This window comes from Bos indicus, chromosome 13, assembly GCF_029378745.1.
Source record: "Bos indicus isolate NIAB-ARS_2022 breed Sahiwal x Tharparkar chromosome 13, NIAB-ARS_B.indTharparkar_mat_pri_1.0, whole genome shotgun sequence".
Taxonomy (NCBI): domain Eukaryota; kingdom Metazoa; phylum Chordata; class Mammalia; order Artiodactyla; family Bovidae; genus Bos; species Bos indicus.
Window position 1 is genome coordinate 65329552 of NC_091772.1, and position 15904 is coordinate 65345455.

General features: G+C 50.3%; 1 protein-coding gene across 23 annotated transcripts in view; it reads left to right on the forward strand.

The window, feature by feature from the left end:
• EPB41L1 (erythrocyte membrane protein band 4.1 like 1) overlaps positions 1-15904 on the forward strand; it is a 176317-nt gene that overhangs the window by 130231 nt on the left and 30182 nt on the right. For 13 of the 23 annotated variants that reach the window (XM_070801594.1, XM_070801597.1, XM_070801595.1 and 10 more), the window contains 8 exons: positions 2288-2506; positions 4714-4801; positions 5332-5484; positions 7372-7469; positions 7929-8104; positions 9385-9533; positions 10377-10412; positions 12828-13010. In XM_070801594.1, the coding sequence (XP_070657695.1) occupies positions 2288-2506; positions 4714-4801; positions 5332-5484; positions 7372-7469; positions 7929-8104; positions 9385-9533; positions 10377-10412; positions 12828-13010 (1102 nt within the window). The remainder of the gene's footprint in view (positions 1-2287; positions 2507-4713; positions 4802-5331; positions 5485-7371; positions 7470-7928; positions 8105-9384; positions 9534-10376; positions 10413-12827; positions 13011-15904) is intronic. The other 10 variants (XM_070801590.1, XM_070801605.1, XM_070801610.1 and 7 more) reach the window with 4 other exon arrangements.

The following is a 15904-nucleotide window of genomic DNA, read 5'->3' on the forward strand; positions in this document are numbered from 1 at the left end:
TTTGGAATTATATTTTTTCTGAATATATGCCCTGAAGTGGGATTGCTAGATCATATGGCAACTCTATTTTTAATTTTTAGAGGAAGCACCATACTGTTTTCCATAGTGGCTGCACCAATTCACTTTCCCAACAGCAGTCTAGGAGGGTTCCCTTTTCTTCACACCCTGTCTAGTATTTGTTATTTGTAGACTTTTTAATGATGGTCCTTCTGACTAGTATGAGGTGGTACCTCATTGTAGTTTTGATTTGCATTTCCCTAATATTTAGTGACGATGAGCATCTTTTCATGTGCCTATTGGCCATCTATATGTCTTCTTTGGAGAAATGTCTATTTAGGTCTTCTGCACATGTTTTGATTGGTTTTTTTTTTTTAACTAGGTTATATGAGCTGTTCGTATATTTTGGAGATTAAGCCCCTGTTGGTGGCATCATTTGCAAATATTTTCTCGTCCATAGATTGTCTTTTTGTTTTGTTGATGGTTTCCTTTGCTGTGCAAAAGCTTATAAACTTGATTAGGTCCCATTTGTTTAGTTTTGTTTTTCTATTGCCATGGGAGATTGACCTAGGAAAACATTGGTATGATTTATGTCTGAGAATGTCTTGCCTATGTTCTTTTCTAGGAATTTTACAGTGTCATTTCTTATATTTAAGTCTTTAAGCCATTTTGAGTTTATTTTTGTGTATGTTGTGAGGGCATGTTCCAATTTCATTGATTTGCATGTGGCTCTCCAGCTTTCCCAACACCACTTGCTGAAGAGACTGTCTTTTTCCCATTGTATTTTCTTGCCTCCTTTGTCAAAGATTAATTGGCCATATAGGTATGTGGGTTTATTTCTGGGCTCTCTAGTCTGTTCTGTTGATCCATATGTCTTTTTCTGTGCCAATATCATGCTGTTTTGATTACTGTAGCTTTGTGTATTGTCTGAAGTCTGGGGAGGGTTATACCTCCTGCTTTGTTCTTTTTCCTCAGGATTTGGCAATTCTGGATCTTGCAGATTATAGGATTATTTATTCTAGTTCTGTGAAAAATGTCACAGGTAATTTGATAGGAATTGAATTAAATATTTAGATTGGTTTGGCTAGTATGGCCATTTTAACAACATTCATTCTTCTAATTGTGAGTATGAGATGTCTTTCCATTTCTTTGAATCATCTCTGATTTCTTTTATTAATGTTTTATAGTTTCAACATATAAGTCTTTTACCTCCCTGACCACGTTTATTCTTGTTGGTTTTTTTTTTTTTTTTGGATGCAGATTCTAAAGGGGATTTGGTTTTTTACATTCCTTTTCTGATATTTCATTGTTAAAGTGTAAAGAAATGCAACCAATTTCTGTATGTTAATCTTGTATTTTGCTACCTTGCTGAATTCATTTATCAGTTTTAGTAGTTTTTATGAGGAGTCTTTAGGATTTTCTATATATGGTATCATGTTGTCTGCATATAATGGCAGTTTTATCTTTTCCCTACCAATTTGGATACATTTTATTTCTTTTTCTTATCTGATTGCTGTGGTTAGAACTTCTATTCAATATTATGTTGAATAGAATTGGTGAGGTGGGCATCTGTGCTTGTTCCAGATTTTAGTGGGAAGGCTTTCAGCTTTTCAGCATTGAATATCATATTGGCTGTGGGTTTGTCATAAATAACCTTTATTATGTTGAGATATGTTCCCTCTATACCCACTTTCTTAGGATTTTTTTTACTATGAATGGATGTTGAACTTTATCAAATGCTTTTTCTGAATTTAAGAAGATGATCATGTGAAAATTACATACATTTCTAGACGTCCATGAAGGAAAAAGGTCTAAACACCACAGGGATAACAGGAGTAACCTCTGGGGGAGGGGATTAGGACTGAGGATGAATATAAAGAGGAAATTTAGAATTACCTCTAAAGTTTACATTTTTTCCCACCATAAGTGTATATTAATTATATAATTCAAAATACATCACATTTTTAAAAAATGGCTAAAGCAGTCCTAATTTAGCTTGAAAATGAGTTCGAAATTGAAAATGTTCCCATAGTAGGAAAAATCCATCAAACTTAGAAATGAACAAAAATGCTTAACATTTCATGAAATGTTACATAACCATCTTCTAAGATACACCCAGAGTATTAACACATGACCTGCCAGTATAACACATGGCATGTCTGGGAATATTCCTCTCTGTGCTGAGCATCGATTAGTTTGGAGCTGATGGATCCATAGGAAGCTGTGGTTGGGGGCGTCTTGGGAGGGAGTGGGCCCCCCCGTGCCCATGCCCGCTCTCCCCTATCTCCAGATACTACCTGTGCCTGCAGCTGCGGGCAGACATCATCACAGGCCGCCTGCCCTGCTCCTTCGTCACGCACGCCCTGCTGGGCTCCTACGCCGTGCAGGCTGAGCTGGGCGACTACGATGCCGAGGAGCACGTGGGCAACTATGTCAGTGAGCTCCGCTTCGCCCCGAACCAGACTCGGGAGCTGGAAGAAAGGATCATGGAGCTGCACAAGACATACAGGTGAGAGGACCTCCACCCAGGCCTCCCCTGGCTCCTCGGCCCATTGGCCAGAACCTTCCTGGCTAGACCCTAGAGGCTGTGCTGTAAGAATCCCACCTGGTTCTGCCGCTAATGTGAAGTGTGTCTGAGAGCAGATTATCTCATCAGAGGGGAATGATGGCAACTCACTATGTGACCTTAAATGACTTCTGCATGGGTGCGATAATTCCCTGGCCTTGGCCTCTGAGAATCGGTCTCTTGATCGGCCAATTGGAGATGACACAGTAATAACTATTATGTGTCCCTGGGTAAGTGTCCTAATGTCTCCATCTTAGCATAAAAGTCAAGTTTACATTCTAAAGCCAGACAATCAGGTTCACCTTTTGGCTCTGCCACTTTCTAACTAGGGCATCTTGGGCTGGTTGTTTCACTTCCCCATGCTTCAGTTTCCTCATCTATTCAGTGGGCACTAATAAAATCTATGTTATAGGGTCCTAGGGGTGCTAAATGGCATGTATTAGAGACTCACTGCGTGTAATTGTTGCTCTGTGATTTGAGGGGTTGAGTCATTGATTGTGCAGTGGAAGACACCTTGCTCCAGGAGTTAGAAGGTAGTTAACTAGTTGGGTGATGGTGGGCTGGCTAATTAACCTATCTGCCCCATTTCCCACCTGTATTAAAAAAATTTTTTTTTCCCACCTGTATTTGTAAGGACATAGATTATCAGTGTTTCTCAACTGCTGGTATTAGAGTAGGAGAATTCACTGTGTGAGATGTTTGGGGCCCCTGGACCCCAGGCCCTAAATGCCCATAAGGCCCCCTCAGTCTTTGTAATAATGGAAATGTACCCCCCATTTCCAAATCCCTGCCATGAGGGTGATATCCTCTCCCTGAGGGTTCCATGGAATTAAATGGTCCTTTTAAGCTGGAAGCACTTTGAACTCCAAGTCCAGGCTTATTAGGGGAACCCAGTGTAATAAAGATACGAAAGTGTTAGTCACTCAGTCATGTCTGACTCTTTGCAACCCCATGGACAGCCCGCCAGGCTCCCCTGTCCATGAGATTTTCCGGACAAGGATACGGAGTGGGTTGCCATGCCCTCCTCCAGGGGATCTTTCCCACCCAGGGATCCAACCAGCGTCTTTTATGTCTCCTGTGTTGGCAAGCAGGTTCTCTACCACTAGCACCACCCAGGAAGCCCCTTAGTTGAGACATGTGAGATCTAGTTTCCGACCAGGGATTGAACTCGGGCCCCCTGCCTTGGGAGCATGGAGCCTTAGCCACTGGACCAGCGGGAAGTTCCCAGCACTTCAGCTTTAACAGCTCTTTTGACTTAAAGCAGACTGACCTCTAGTGTCTAGGCATCCATGCAGCAGCTCCCCAGGGTAGACAGAACACAGGAAACTGAGGATATAAGACAGATGGAAGCAAAGTGGTTGGGAATACAACCATGAAGCCACATTGTCTGGATTCAGATTCTGACTTTGATACTTAATAACTGTAGGCCCTTAGGCAAGTTATTCAAGCTGTCTATGCCACAGTTTCCTCATCTATCAAATGAGAATAGTGATATCTTCCTTGTGGGCTTGCTATGAGGATCCACATGAGTTAATACATGTTAAGTTAACATGCTAACAGTAACCAGCACATAGTACTCAACAGATATTAGCCGTGCTAACTGCAGAGCGTGCAGTTTCCTGGCAGCTAAAGCAAAGAAGGAGCGTGGTGAATTACATAACTCTTCTTTTCAGAAAGGAGAATGTGCACCTGTTCTTCAGGGGAGATTAAATGGTTTCTGATACAAAATTCTGGGAAAAATAGCTGATGTGGGTAATAATTCAGGAGCCCCTGGGTGATTATAATAAGCAGTGTTAGTCACACGGGTTTCATTGTCGTGAAGAAACAGAATTTATGGTTCACGCTTAACCCAATGGCAGAATGAGGCAAAACTCTAGACTCCTGGCTGAGCCCTTGAACGCTTCCTGGAGGAAATAGGACTGGCCCTGAGCTTTGGCAGGAGATGAGAGTTCAGTGGGCTGAAGCAGGGGGCTAGGGGCACACCATTCGGCACTGAGAGCAGAGGGGAGGGACCGGGAAGGCCCAGCTGCACTGTGCTCCGGAAGCTTTGCTTCCTGGAATCCCAGGTTCTGATCATAGCCACCTTCAGTTGGCAGGACTCAGGCCCAGGCCTTTCCTATGGCCATCACTGATCACTTTCTTTCCCTTAGGGGCATGACCCCAGGAGAAGCAGAAATCCACTTCCTAGAGAATGCCAAGAAGCTCTCTATGTATGGAGTAGACCTGCACCATGCCAAGGTACTGCTGGGGGCTGGGATTCTCCCGGTCTGGGAGTGCCCCCCGAGGGACTACCAGGGCCTTCCGGAGGGCTTGGTGTGCCAGTCTTCTCATTTCTCATTCCTTGACGCTCCATAACCCTTTACTTCCCCATGACCCTTATGATTTTTCTTATTATTTATGAACCTGTCTGTGCTGCCACCAGATTGAGAGCTTCATGAGGGAAAGACATGGGTCTGAACTCATTTCTGTATCCTGAGCACATAGCATATGACTTAGTATGCCTAGGTACCACTAAATGTTTGCTGGGTGAATGAATGATTGAGTGACTGGTGGAAAATGATCGAACAAGTGAGTGGGTGAATCAATGACAGAGTGAATGAACTGATGGCTCTGTGAGGGATACATCAGGGTGACTCCCCATGGATGCTCAAACCCTGCTCCTGAGGGCTCGTTACAGGCAGAGCCCAGAGAGGGGTTGTGGGGTGGGTGGCAGGCTGTCCTCAGGCTTGGACCCCAGACCTGACGTTGCACGGCCCCTTCTCACACAGGACTCAGAGGGCATTGACATCATGTTAGGAGTCTGTGCCAACGGCCTGCTCATCTACCGGGACCGGCTGAGGATCAACCGCTTTGCCTGGCCCAAAATTCTCAAGATCTCCTACAAGAGGAGTAACTTCTACATCAAGATCCGGCCTGGGGAGGTGAGCCTGCCTAGGGAACCCCTTCTTCCCTGGGATCAACTATGGGACCCTGGCAGCTAGACCTGGGACTTTTCCGACCTGGGATGCATAGATGGAGGTGCTAGGTGAGGAGAGGGCCCTCTTTTGCTAGGGCTCTCTACATAGACATTGCACTTTCGGTGTGTGCCTGCATGTGCACGCGCATACACACACACACACACACACACACACACACAGCAGTGTACCTATAAAGACAGCCACATAGAGACTTCCCTGGTGGTCCAGTGGTTAAAACAATGCACTTCAATGCAAGGGCCGTGGGTTCAATCCCTAGTCAAGGAAATAAGATCCCATGTGCCATGTGCGGCAAAAGTTACTAATAAAAAGATAACCACATATACTTAATAAAAAGATAACCACCTAAGTATATTGATCTTACACAGATCAATGAATGTATGCCCATATCTGGGCTTCCCTAGTGGCTCAGTGGTTAAAACCTCACCTGCCAATGCAGGAGATTCGGGTTCAATCCCTGGGTCGGGAAGATCCCCTGGAGAAGAAAATGGCAACCCACTCCAGTATTCTTACCTGGGAAATTCCATGGACAGAGGAGCCTGGTGGGGCTACAGTCCATAGAGGGTCTCAGAGAGTCAGACATAACTGAGCAACTAAGATAACAGCAGCACCATGTCCATGTTCCCGTGTTTTGCTTACACGGGTACTCGAGTGTGTACACATATGAAGGTACACACACACATGCAAACTTGAATACTTCCACCCTCCACATCCCATGCATCACAAACTCCACTTTGTTCTAACTCTAGAATTAGGGCGAGCCCTTCTGCCTCTGGCCCCCTGTCCACTGCCCTGGCCACCATCTTTCCCCTCCACGCTTCCCCTGTCCTTCCCACTGGTCCCCCAGCCTCCATGGTCATGGTAGGCCTTTTCCCTCACAGCTGCTTAAGAGTCCCTTCCAGCAGATCAGGCCAAACCCACCCCACTCCCACTCCTCACTTGAACCTTTCAAGGGCTCTCTTTGGTGCTTGGACTCAAGTCCTAACTCTTCTGCCCACCTGCCTCTCGCACATGTCTCTGCCCTGCCGCCCCACGCCAATGGCACTCCAGCCGCTTGGGGCTTCTATTTTAAGTAAGCAAACTCTCACCTGTCTGAGCCTTTTGCATCGATGTTCCCGCTTCCTGAAGTCCTCCGCCCCTCCTTCTCACAGAGCTTTGGCTCCTTTCCCATCCTCCAGCTCTCTGCTTCAAGATCCCCTGTGTAGAAAGTGTTCCCTGATAACCCTTTCTTTCTTTCTATTTATGTATTGATTTGGCTGCACCGGGTCTTAGCTGTGGCACGTGGGATCTTCGTTCTGCATAGCAACATGTGGAGTCTTTTAATTACCACATGTGGGATCTAGTTCCCTGACTAGGGATCAAACCCGGGCCCCCTGCATGTGGAACACAGAGTCTTAGCCACTGGACCATCAGGGAGGTCCCTGATCACCCCTTCTAAAGTAGCACCCGACCCCCGGGCCTGCTCAGACATTCTGTCACATCACACATCTCTGTCCATTTCCTTTGTGCCCTTGTCAGTGTCTGAGATGAGCTTGTGTACTCACTTATTATCGATCCCCGTACCCTCCCCCAACCCCTGAGAATCTTCTGTTTGGTCACCATGGTGTCTCTGCTGCTTAGCCCTGGACCTGTCACAGAGTAAGGGCTTAACCCACCTGATTGATTAAATGAATGAATAAATGAGATATATATATGTATAGTTTATATATATATTTGTATAAATAAATAAGCAGGCCAGAGTCACACAGGCCTGAGAAGAGGTGCAGAAAGCCTGGACTGGCGGCGGGAGTGGGCCCAGGCCCTCCTTCTGACCCGCCCTCCCTGGTTTTGCAGTACGAGCAGTTTGAGAGCACAATTGGCTTTAAGCTCCCGAATCACCGGTCAGCCAAGAGACTGTGGAAGGTCTGCATCGAGCACCACACGTTCTTCCGGTGAGCCTGCGCCTGGGCGGGGTGGGTACTGGGGCTGAGTTAGAGGCCGTGTGAGTGGATGTGGGTAGTGTCTGTGTCCTGTCCATAGAAGGAGCCAGTAGGGACTCTAGGAAAACACTCCTCCTCCTCCTCCTCCTCTTTCCCCAAGCCTCTCCCCTTCTGGACCACTTAGAGTTGTAGGAGGAGAAGGGGGCGACAGAGGATGAGACGGTTGGATGGTATCATCAACTCAGTGGACATGACTTTGAACAAACTCTGGAGATGGGGAAGGATAGGGAAGCCTGGTGTGCTGCTTTCCATGGGGTCACAGAGTCAGACATGACTGAGCAATTGAACAGTAAGAGTTGTCGTAGCTGGTGGGACAGCGGGATGGAAGGCCAGCTGTGGTCCAGCCTTGGGTTTGGCATTGCAGGTCTGGTCCTCCCTCCTTACCTCCACCCCTCCATCCCTCCCCTGCAGGCTCGTGTCCCCTGAGCCCCCACCCAAAGGCTTCCTGGTGATGGGCTCCAAGTTCCGGTATAGCGGGAGGACCCAGGCACAGACGCGCCAGGCCAGCGCCCTCATTGACCGGCCCGCGCCCTTTTTTGAACGTTCCTCTAGCAAACGGTACACCATGTCCCGCAGCCTTGATGGAGGTATGCCCCGCACTGGAGGTTGGGGGAGAGGGGTGTGTGGAGGGTACATCACACTTGATTTGCACCAGGCCTGGAGGCCCAGGAACACTCCTGCATCAGTGGGTTAGTTCAGCCTCTGGGTTCCCCTCCTGCTGGAATGTGACACTGCCAGCTCTCTGGGCTTCCCACAACTTCCCTGAGCTGTGGCCTTTTGGGGTCCCTGGTTCACCGTATGGTTTTCTGGGCCCCCTTCCTAAGAAGCTGAGCTGTTCACAGCTTGTCACCATACTGGAATGGTTTATTGTAACTGCATTGAGGAGCTGGTGATGTCCTACCAGAGGCAGAGTTATTCCCAATCATTTTTTTGGTTCCACTGGGCTCTGGACATCTAAACACAGGGCACTTTCCACTGCCCCCATTTCTGTTGAGTTGATAAGGGCCCTTACTATCAATGAGAATTGCCCGTACTGAGGCCCAGAGAGGTTGTGTAATTTATCCAAGGTCACACAGCCAACAAGAGATGCATTTGTGATTTGAACCCAGGTTCTAAAGCTGTGGAATCGGCAAAGGACCTGGGGCTGGAGGCAGCTCAGTTGCCCTTGTATGAAGCAGACCAGGGTTTCTCAAAATGTAGCCCCAGAACCAGCTGTGAGCTTGTGAACTTGAGGAGTCTAGACCTTGATCTGATCCTACTAAATCAACACCCCTTAGGGCCCAGGACTGTCCGGATATACACACAAGTTTTTAGGAGAGATTCAGGAGCCCCATGGGGCTTTGGGAGTTAAGCAGATCTGAGCTCCCCTGCATTGGAAGCACAGAGCCTAAACCAGGGAAGTCCCCCAAAACATAACATTCGTGAGCCAACACTGATCGAATTAGCTCACTCAGTGCTAGCCACTTCTTCTCTTAGACACATCAGTTTATTTGTTCCTCCTCTCAGTTGTCAGAATTAGCTACTGTTTGTGGATGAAGCAACTGAGGCCCAGAGAGGTTGTGTAATTTACCCAAGGTCACACAGCCAAGAAGAGATGGAGCTGAGATTTGAAGCCAGGCTCTCGTGCTATAGAGTCAGGAAAGGAGCTGGGGCTGGAGGCAACTCAGTCACCATCCACGTGACCTGGGAAAGCCCACTCACTCCTTGGGGCACTGGCTCCTTATCCCCAGGGTGCTGGGGCTGTTTGAGTGTCTGCTCTACTCCAGGCGTGGCTGGGCAGGTGGTGGGCTGGCTCCTAGTCCCTGCGCCTGGGAGATGACTCAGGAGATGACTCACACAGCTGCCCGGCCATCTCTGCCCACTTCAGCAGAGTTCTCTCGCCCAGCCTCCGTCAGTGAGAACCACGATGCAGGACCAGACGGCGACAAGCGGGAGGAGGATGGCGAGTCTGGAGGGCGGCGGTCCGAGGCTGAGGAGGGAGAGATCAAGACCCCCACCAAGATCAAGGAGCTAAAGGTACGAGGCTGGCTTTCTTGTTTCCTCTGACCTGGGGGGTCAAGAGGCTGATCCTGGGTCTAGGCTCAGCCTTGACCTTCAGGCACCCCCCGCTGTGGCCAAGCAGCCTGCTGTGCGGTGCACCATGGACAGGGCCTTGCCCTTGGGCCATGCTCCGTACCTGGAATTGCCAGGTGGGGTGGGGCATGCTGCCCACCCTGTACCCTTCCCCTCCTTTGGCCCTGCTGTCCCGGAGGGGCACTCTGCCCCCTGGTGGACTCTGGCCTCCTCTTGCTCACTCCTGATTTGCCCCTTTGCCTCTGATCTGGGTCTGCACAGCCTTCTTCCACCCATGATGGGGTGTCCCTGCAGACCATGGGGTGAGGTTCAAGTGTGACACCTCCTGCTGCCACCCCCGTCTCCCACCAACATGGCCTCAGACTCACACGCGTTCACTCATAGTTGTATACCCCTCTCACCCATAGGGTTATGCACCCAGACGTGCAGACAGCCTGCGTGCGCACACAGGCACATGCACACACGGGTGTAGTGTGTTTCTATCACGCACCTCGGGAACACAGGCCCCTGAACACACTGCCTGCAAGAAGCGTGACTTTCCAGAACCCCTACGTCCCATCGGCTGAGTGCAACTGCCCGCTTTGCCTGTGGTCCTCCCACCCCTTCTTGGCCTTCTTGGGCTCCCTGCTTCCCGCACCTTCTGACGACCTCACTGCCCTGCTGGCGGCCCAGCCAGCATCCCACAGTGCTCCGGGCTACCTGCTAGACCAGGGCGGTAACGGTTGTCTCTAATCCATTTGCTCTACTGATCCTGCTGGTTCCTTTCCTCCTCCCATGTCCCGCTAGCCGGAGCAGGAAACCACGCCGAGACACAAACAGGAGGTACTGCGAGGGGTGCCTGTCCCCACCCACCCAGCCATTCATCGTTTGTCACCACCGTCCATCCCAGGCTCATATCCCGGCTCATATCTCAGCTTCTTCTCCACTCCCAGCCATCTCTCTCCATCACCCAAGGCCACCCGCCATCACTCCCTCCCTGTCTTAAGCTCATGGATAGACTCCCTCCCCTCAACAACCAGCCATGCTCCCCTCTCTCCCTATCCCTCCCTCCCCCAGCTTCATGCTCTGCCTCTCTACCCCATGCTTGCTTCCCACTTGCTGATCATCCCCGCTGTGTCGCCACCCCGATTCTTGTGATCCATGATTCCATGATTTTACTGAGCTCATCTCCACCCCCATTTCCCTCAACCCCTGTCCCAAACCCTTCCTTAGACTCCCCTTCGTCCACCACTGTCTCGTCATGCCTCTACCTCATCTGTGTCTGCTGCATCCCACCCCAAACTGCTTTTTGTATCTATTGACAACCGGATGTGGGTGGTGGGGTATGGGGGGTGGAGCCTCAGAGCACATCTGTCTTCTCAGACCCCTGGCACGCCTCCCACCACCCTGGTGGGACCGCCCCTGCTCCAGCTCCACCAGGAAAGCTCCCCGCTCCCCCTCCCCCTCCCCTTCTCTTCTTCCTCCTATTTTTTGATTCTCTCAACTTATTCCTCCTGTGTTAACCATACCTCCTTTCTTTCACATAGTCTCCAACTCTTCCTTTGAAACTTAACTGCCAGAGAAGTGGGTCTATGCTTGGGCTGCTGAGGGAAAGATCAGAGGCTGGGGCATCAGAAGGGTCTGGCTTCTGGGGTCCTGAGATCTGGGTTTCAGCCCCAGTTCTGCCACTGATTCTTTGAGGGTCTCGGGAAAGTTGTCTCAGGCCCCAGCCCTCTGTCTGCACAACAGGGCATTCAGATTAGGTTTCCCCAGGCCCTTAGCCTTCGGGGATCCACCGCTCCCTCCAGCCTGGGGGAGCACCACATGCCCATAGGGCCAGGGCTGCCGCTTCTGGATGGAAGGTCACCAGCCATGTCTTGGGTTCATGGTGGCCCAAGCCCACCATCCTGTGCACGCTCTCTCAGATTTGATTGCTCAGACAGATGTCGTCCTGGGGCAGCTTTGCTCAGGAAGGGGTACAGGAGGTACAGACAGATGTCTGGAGGGGAAGCAGAGCCTCCGTGGCACTGGTTTCTTTCCTGAAGTGACTTCAGAGTCAGTCCTGGTGGATCCTTGGATGTCAGACATAAGCCCAGGGGAAGCGTCTAGCCTTGTCAAGGGCGAGCTTGCCTCCCAGGCAGTTCCAGAACTGCTGATACGACTTTATCATGAGCTAAGATTGTCTGTTTCTTGTCCTGAATCCTCAAACAGCTTTGCAGATAAGGGTCCATGGGCTTCCAGCCCACCTGCCCTGCCTCCAGAAGTGGGCAGACCACTTCCGGCTTCTCTGCAAAGGCTGGTCCTTGCTTGAACTCAGGGCAGATTACTACCTCATGCTGTACTGGCCAGAGCTCTGACCTGACAGTTTAATAAGGACACACCTCTGACTCCAGCTATACCAGGCTTGGTTCCTGTGCCCAGCCTTGGGACTTACCTCCCTTCTTCCTGGTCTCTAACGGTAGTCTTCCTGAGCACCTCACGGAGCCCCACTTTCTCCATCTGGCTGTGTCTCACCCTGTCTGCTCTTGAGGAGTGGGTGCCCACAAGGTATCTGGAAGATCCTGGGTGGTCGGGGAAGGTAGTGGCTCACAGCAGAGAATGCTGAACGTCATCTCTCCCCAGTCCCTGACGTGGAAGCAGGATGCTTTTTCCTGGATGTCCCTGGCTTTAGAAGGGCCCTACAGAGCCTGAGCAGTGACACACATTGGGCTAAGAGGGGCCTAGACTGAGAATCCTACTTAAACACAGTGGTCCAAGGCTTGGCCAGAAGTGGGGACCAGGATCCAGGGAATGACCAGAGCAGCCCAGTGAACAGAGTTGGTGAATCCTCACTGTGGCTTGGAGTAGTAGCCAGAGGAAAGGCACACGTTATGAAACTAAACAGAACTTTACCCAGACCCGTGGGATTTGAGTTGACCTAGGTGCTCCGAGGCCAGGAGCCAGTCCGGGGAGAAGAAAAGGTGGTACTTGGCCAGACGTCTCCTCTTCTTGATCTTGAGTGCTTTTTGTCCTTCTGTCTGATCTTGAGTGCTCTTTGCTCTTCTGTTTAATCTTGGGTGGTTTGTGCACCTGTTGGGGCTTATCATCCTTGCTCTGCTTGGCTATGGAGTGCTGTGAGGGTAAGGCGGGGCCATGGATGGGACCCACTTTGCTGATGGAGGGCGGTGATGGGGACCATCACCATCTTCACCCACGCCTTGCATCCTTCTCTTGGAGCTGTTCCTCTGACAGCTGACTGTCCTCTCCGTGTACCCCTAGTTCTTAGACAAGCCAGAGGACGTCTTGCTGAAGCACCAGGCCAGCATCAACGAGCTGAAGAGGACCTTGAAGGAACCCAACAGCAAACTGATCCACCGGGATCGAGACTGGGAGCGGGAACGCCGGCTGCCCTCCTCGCCTGCCTCCCCCTCCCCCAAGGGCACTCCTGAGAAAGTCAATGAGGTAGGTCTCACCCTGAGCCCCTCAACTGGGGCCTTGGATAAAGATGGTGGGGAAGGTTGCCATGTCCTGACTTATCACTCCCCTCCACACCCCACTGCTGCATAAGGTGGTGATGGGAATGGCGCAGCGGGTTAAGCCAAGAAAGACAAATTTACGCTGTCTTGGACTCTTGGGCCTCAGGGACCACCTTGAAATGCTCTAAAGACTCACTGTAGCTGGGAGTATTTCCCTTCCATCAGCCAGAATATAATGGAGAAGGGGGTGCTGGTTAGAAATGCAGGTTCTGGGGCCCCACATCAGACCTATTGAATCAGAATATTTGGTGGTAGAACCGTGGAGTCATCATTTAAACAAGGAAATCCTCACACATATCCTAAGTTTTAAGAATCCTGGCTGCTCTGTCCAGTAACCGCACCTTTTTATGCCTGTGGTGAAAACACGGCTGGGTGGTGGGGGCGGTGTTCCTTCCTGGGAGGATCCTCAGAGCCCACCAGAGGGGACCAGGTCCTTTAGGAAAGGCAGAGCTGTTCCTGATGCTCCAGGAAAAGGTCCCACTTGACACGCCTGTCAAAGTGGAAAGCACGGGGTGTTTTTTCAATGGGAAAAGAGAAAAATAGGCTCTTGAGAATTCCTGTATTTATAATCCCAAACCGTTATTTTTAGCGCTGCCACATCTTGGCACTCTTTCCCCCCTGTTGACACTCAGGTGTTTTCTCTCTAGTGCTGCTGCTCACTGATCTCAAACGCATCTGAGGTCTAGACTTAGAGTGGGTTTATATAGTGGCTCTGCTGCCTGCCTAGCCGGCTGACTCTGGGCTTGCTACTTAACCTCTCTGAACCGCCGTTAAGTAGAGATAATAAAAGTCCCTAGTTCCTAGGACAGTTGTGAGCAGCCAATGAGACAAAGCAGGGAGGGACCGGCAGAGGACCTAGATACTCAGTGTGAGTTACTTCTTTCATCTGGAGAGCCTTGGGACAGAAAGTTAATTTCAAATCAGAATCCTTTTGAAACTTGGGAAAGACCCTGGAAACCTACTTGGTCCAAGGTCATCTTACACACAGGGCACAGAAAATCAGAAAGGGGAAGACCTTGGACTTAATCAGTGTCATAGCTGCTAGCAGAGGAGCCGGAATCTGATTTTCTTGTGACCCAGGCCATTGTATTCGCTATTAAATCACAGCTGCCTGGGAGCAAGACCAAACCATGTGGAGACCAGGACAGAGTCAGTTGTGCGTGTGCTGCCCTTTAATGCTTTGAAAATTGGTGACGCAGCTGTGATCTAATAAGCGAGCCTTTGATTGAATCAGTACTCCTGTGGCCTTGACATGCAGGGTGACGGAGGGCCTCATCCAGTGAGGCTGCTGTAGGAGCCCCCTGGTTGGTGATTCACAAAGTCACGGGTGCTCTGGAGGCCTTTAAGTCTGGTGCCATGGAGGAGGGCACCTGTCTTCACCCTCTGAGGGCTTCTGTGGTCCCCACCGGCACCGTCAAGGACGCTGAAGACCCTGCATGGGGCTGTGGGGCTGATCTAGTGATCCGGTTACATGCCCCTCTCCTAACTTCCCTGAGAGACTCTTGTCCCTGGTGGCCTCTGTTCAGTCCTGAAGTCGGAGAAGTGGATGCTCAGGCTTCTGAAAGGGTCGGACTCCAGCTGAGAAGGGAAGGCTGAGCCCAGAACAGGGCTCTGGAGAGTAGAGGTGCCTCTGAGGAGGTGGGTGCCCCACCTGCTGGTGACAGCTGGAACTGCTAGAAGGTGCATCTTATTAGAAGGTGGAGTCTCTTCTACCTCCCACTGCCCCACCGCCCCTGTAAGAAGCATAGTGCCTTGTCTGGTCCAGGAGCTAACCTCGGAGCGATGGACAATTTAACTGGCTTACAGCTCTCACTGGCATTTAGAGGCCCTTGGAAATTTGGGAAATGGGAGGAGCTGTAGCCCAGGACTGGACTGTGTCCTTGGGCCGGTGACATCACCTCTCTGAGCCTCATTGCCTAGTCAGCCCATCTAAAAGGGCACCAAAATTGCCACTCTACAGCACTGCTGGGAAGTTTGAATGAAATAATGGGTATAAAGTGAAAGTTGCTCAGTCGTGTCCAACTCTTTGCGACCCCATGGACTGTCCATGGAATTCTCCAGGCCAGAATACTGGAGTGGGTAGCCTTTTCCTTCTTCAAGGGGTCTTCCCAACCCAGGGATCAAACCCAAGTCTCCCACATTGCAGGTGGATTCTTTACCAGCTAAGCCACAAGGGAAGCCCTAATGGATATAAAAAAGCACTTTGTAAACTGGAAAGTGCTGGCCGGTCACGGGGCCATTGGCTGACGGTAACTAGGATCCCTGGTCCAGACGTGGGCTTTCTGGGTCTATCTGCAGGTGTCACTCAGAGCTCCTAGTAGCTCCTCATATACTCTGGGGCCCATTCTGGGTCAGTGGGAAAGTGGTAGGAACTTAAACCAAAATGGGGACCCCATAGTATAGAGTTCCCATCTGCCAAAGCCAGGTTTTTGTTCCAAAGATAACTTTTTTACAAAAGCTTTCTGTTTTGTATTATAGTATAGCCAGTTAACAGTGTTGTGACAGCTTAAGGTGAACAGTGAAGGGACTCAGCCATACATATACATGTATCCATTCTCCCCCAAACTCCCCTCCCATTCAGGCTGCCACAAAACACGGAGCAGAATTCCATGTGCTATAGAGTAAGTTCCAAAGATAATTTTTTAAAAGGGGCTGAAACCCAACTGCAGGATTGAACCATTGCCTCAAAGACACCCAGGGAAGACTTGGCTCAGAGTCCCAGTACAGGACTCCAGACTCTCGAATGAGTGGCAGGTGAGGGGGAAAGGCCCGAGGTCCGGTGCTGGCTGGCAGCTGACCATGGGCCTCCCTCCCCTGAAT